General features: G+C 43.9%; 1 protein-coding gene across 1 annotated transcript in view; it reads right to left on the reverse strand.

Annotated features, from left to right (window-relative positions):
• Positions 1-2,261, reverse strand: part of LOC102201467 (SH3 and multiple ankyrin repeat domains protein 1-like) — a 31,537-nt gene extending 29,276 nt beyond the window's left edge. The window contains exon 1 of the mRNA XM_013913787.1: positions 1,678-2,261. Coding sequence (XP_013769241.1) covers positions 1,678-2,133 — 456 coding nt within the window. The 5' untranslated portion in view covers positions 2,134-2,261. The remainder of the gene's footprint in view (positions 1-1,677) is intronic.
• Positions 2,262-3,154: the final 893 nt, after the last annotated feature.

Genomic DNA, 3,154 nt, shown 5'->3' on the forward strand with positions numbered 1-3,154 from the left:
GTGTGTGTGTGTGTGTGTGTGTGTGTGTGTGTGTGTGTGTGTGTGTGTGTGTAACAGAGATAGAGTGGCTAATCCCTCTGAGTGAGGTCTAATGTAATGTATACTGTATATAACAGTGCTGCTTCTCTCCTCATCGTTTCTTCTTTAATGCAGTTTTCCTGAGATGTTTCTGGCAGTTTTTATTATTTAGATCTTCAGTGTGCACTATTACAGCACATATTTTCCTCTCTTTTCATCCCCCCCCCCCCCCCCTTTCTTCAGTCTGTCTAAGTAGCTCCTAGTATTCAGCCCCTCTCTTTATCCCTTTTTAATTCTGTTCAATAATACTTCAGCTTCCGGGTTTGCAGTGCCGAGTGTTTGTCAGTGATGTGTGGATCTCGGTACGCTGCCTGTGGCTGATGGAAACCTGAGAACAGAGACGCCTTCCACATATTTCTTCCCTTCGACAGTCACTCACTTCCTCAGCTCTCCCAAAACTCATTAAAAACCTATTAAATAATTAGCAATTACTGTTGTATTGAGGGCAGATTAGCTGACATGTAGAACAGTCGGCATGTTCAGGGAGTTGAAAATGGAGAAAGGAGGATGGGGGAGGGGTTACAGTGGGGCACCCATTCTCACCTGGATATGGTGCGTGTGGGCTGGCCAATTCTCGCCTGCTGCCACCGTAAGGCTGAGAGCTGCTTCAAAGTGTGAAATGAGACTAACTTCAGTTTTGGAAGCTAATTATGACCACCTGACCCAAGGCAGATGCTTGCATGGTGTTGTTGACTGAATATGTTTTCCCTTGCAGGGTGCTCAGCACAAGCTGAGCTCTGTGTGAGTTCCTACTTCCCTTTGGGACTCATCTCTGAGCCCGCGGGATAACTGGAATGGAAAAGCCTTGAAATTAGAAATGTGCTTCTATAGTTGTGCACACTGTTTGACTTATATAAAAAAATTGTATGCTTCAAGCCACCCATGCAGTGTTTTCTGTGAATAATTTGAAACAGACGTAGAATCAGCAACGCATCAGTATTATTTTAAGTGTTTTAACTCAAAGGATGGAAAACGGCTGGATTTTAGAAGAGAAGCGGGAAGGGAGGGAAGCAAATCAAAAGACAGGAAGAAAACTGAAAAGCTTCTGAGTTTTAGGGGAGGTAATAGCAAAGGTGGTGACCAAAGCCCAGTGTTCAGCTCTCATTAAATGGCTGTTGTCCTTTTCTTTTTTTTAATAGTCACAAATATAAAAAATACATTTTTGGAGCTTTTTGTCTGCAGTTGATCATAACATCAGAATCAGAAACAGCAACATTAACTAAATGTATACCTGCCTTAATGGTTTAAATAGCCTGAGATATTATTTTTGAAATTCTGTTTGTCACATTAAAGCTCTCTGTCTCTGAGGCAGTAATACCAGGGGGACTTGGCTTGAACTACTTCCTCATTTGGAAAGACCTCCAGTGCAGTGTGAGGGAGACTTCTTTCTTTTTCTTTTTTCTTTGACAGGGAGAACTAAACTTTTAAACTGTTTGATTTGGACTGGTTTTGACAAGTTTTTTTCTTCAAAAAATTCTGCTTCAGCTACTTTATTCACTTTTAAATGATCAGTCAAGAAGCTCCAGGGACGGCTGTGCGGGCCTCAGCCTTTCATGGATTTCACACACACGTTACGAGCGGTGTCTTTGATGCACCTACTGTTTGTTTGATGTCAGGGATTCCAATGCGGAACACCATCATGGTCAAGTAAGTGTCCTCCAGTAGAGCCACTGTGGTCATGCTGCGCTCCATGAAGGCTCGTTTCTTTGCTGCCATGAAATACTGCTGCTTATTGGCAGCTTGATGATGTAGCGGGGCTATATTGGGCATGTAAGGGATCCCCCTGTTGCCGTGATTGCCCGGCCTCAGCGGCCGATCTACTCTCTGTCGACCGACCACAATGGCTGCTGGTTTCACCACCTCACCGCCTTTCCCTTCCCAGGATTGTCGTCCTCCTGTCATCTCCTTTTCCTCCAGATACTCTAGTCGTCCATTCTCCATGTCACGTTCACCTTCTTCTTTTCTGTTTTCTCTTCCCTGCTCCTCTTCCTCCTCCTCATCCTCCCCATCTTTGTCATCCTGACTGGGATAAAAGTGCTCATTATTTCCCAGCATCCTTTGCTGTGCAGAGGTCACTGCAGAGAGGGCTGAGTGATCTAGCTGTCATGGAGACAAAACATGGCTATCCCATGAGACTGGCTTCATCCTTAGAAACATGCTGTAGGGGGAAAAAGGCAGAAAAGGGAGTAAATGTCGGTCATTTGACTCGTATCTTTGCTTTGATTGAGAGAGTGAACTTAGTAATGCTGGAATATGAGTAATTCAAGTACATAAAAGACACGTGCAGTAATAGAAAATCTAGCCACTGGCAATGCTAATAAGTCCACATGTGTGAAATAGCACAGAGCTGGTCCACATTTTCCATTTAGCCACTGGGAATGCGTCTGGGAATAGCAGACTTATGAAAGACAGGCTAAATATAAACTCTGTGAATTTGCATCACAGGTTTTCTGCAGGAGGGAGTGAGTTGGAGATGCGATCTAGCATCACACGAGGTCAAGATCATTGGTATTTTGTGACAATGGAGGAGACCTATGTTTGAGGCACAGCCCAGGGCTAACAGCTAAATGTGCGCTTCTTAAAGGAAAATTCCACCCTTGCACTCTGTTACTGTTAAATACAATTTAACTCGTTGACCTTGCCCTATCCCTCATCCTTGACAGCCTGTTTTCATTCCCAAGGTGTCAAATGGAGCTGTTTTGACGAAGCTGGTGGCATTTCCAAATTTCACACGAGGTCTCCTGCGCCATGAAGTAACAGGTTTAGGAAACAAGGTGGCAGGTGTCTTATCTGGATGCTTATAAAGAGCCCCTTGGTGTCTGTGCTAAATCACGGGGTAAACATCATTTTCTTAACTTTTCCTAATCGTAACCCTTAGTGCAGGATTTGACACCCTTGGATGCAAACGTGTTGACCTCCAGCATGTCTGCATGGTTCACCAACAGGATATGAAGGATAGGATGGCTGGCAGTATACTCCAGATTAGAAATGGTATCTTTTAATAAGCATGAATCTGCACAACATCCAACATATTCTCATTGGACAGCTTTTAAGCTTTGCTAATCAGGCCATTATC

The sequence above is a fragment of the Pundamilia nyererei genome, unplaced genomic scaffold (assembly GCF_000239375.1).
Source record: "Pundamilia nyererei isolate P.nyererei 1_Seehausen unplaced genomic scaffold, PunNye1.0 scaffold00005, whole genome shotgun sequence".
NCBI lineage: Eukaryota > Metazoa > Chordata > Actinopteri > Cichliformes > Cichlidae > Pundamilia > Pundamilia nyererei.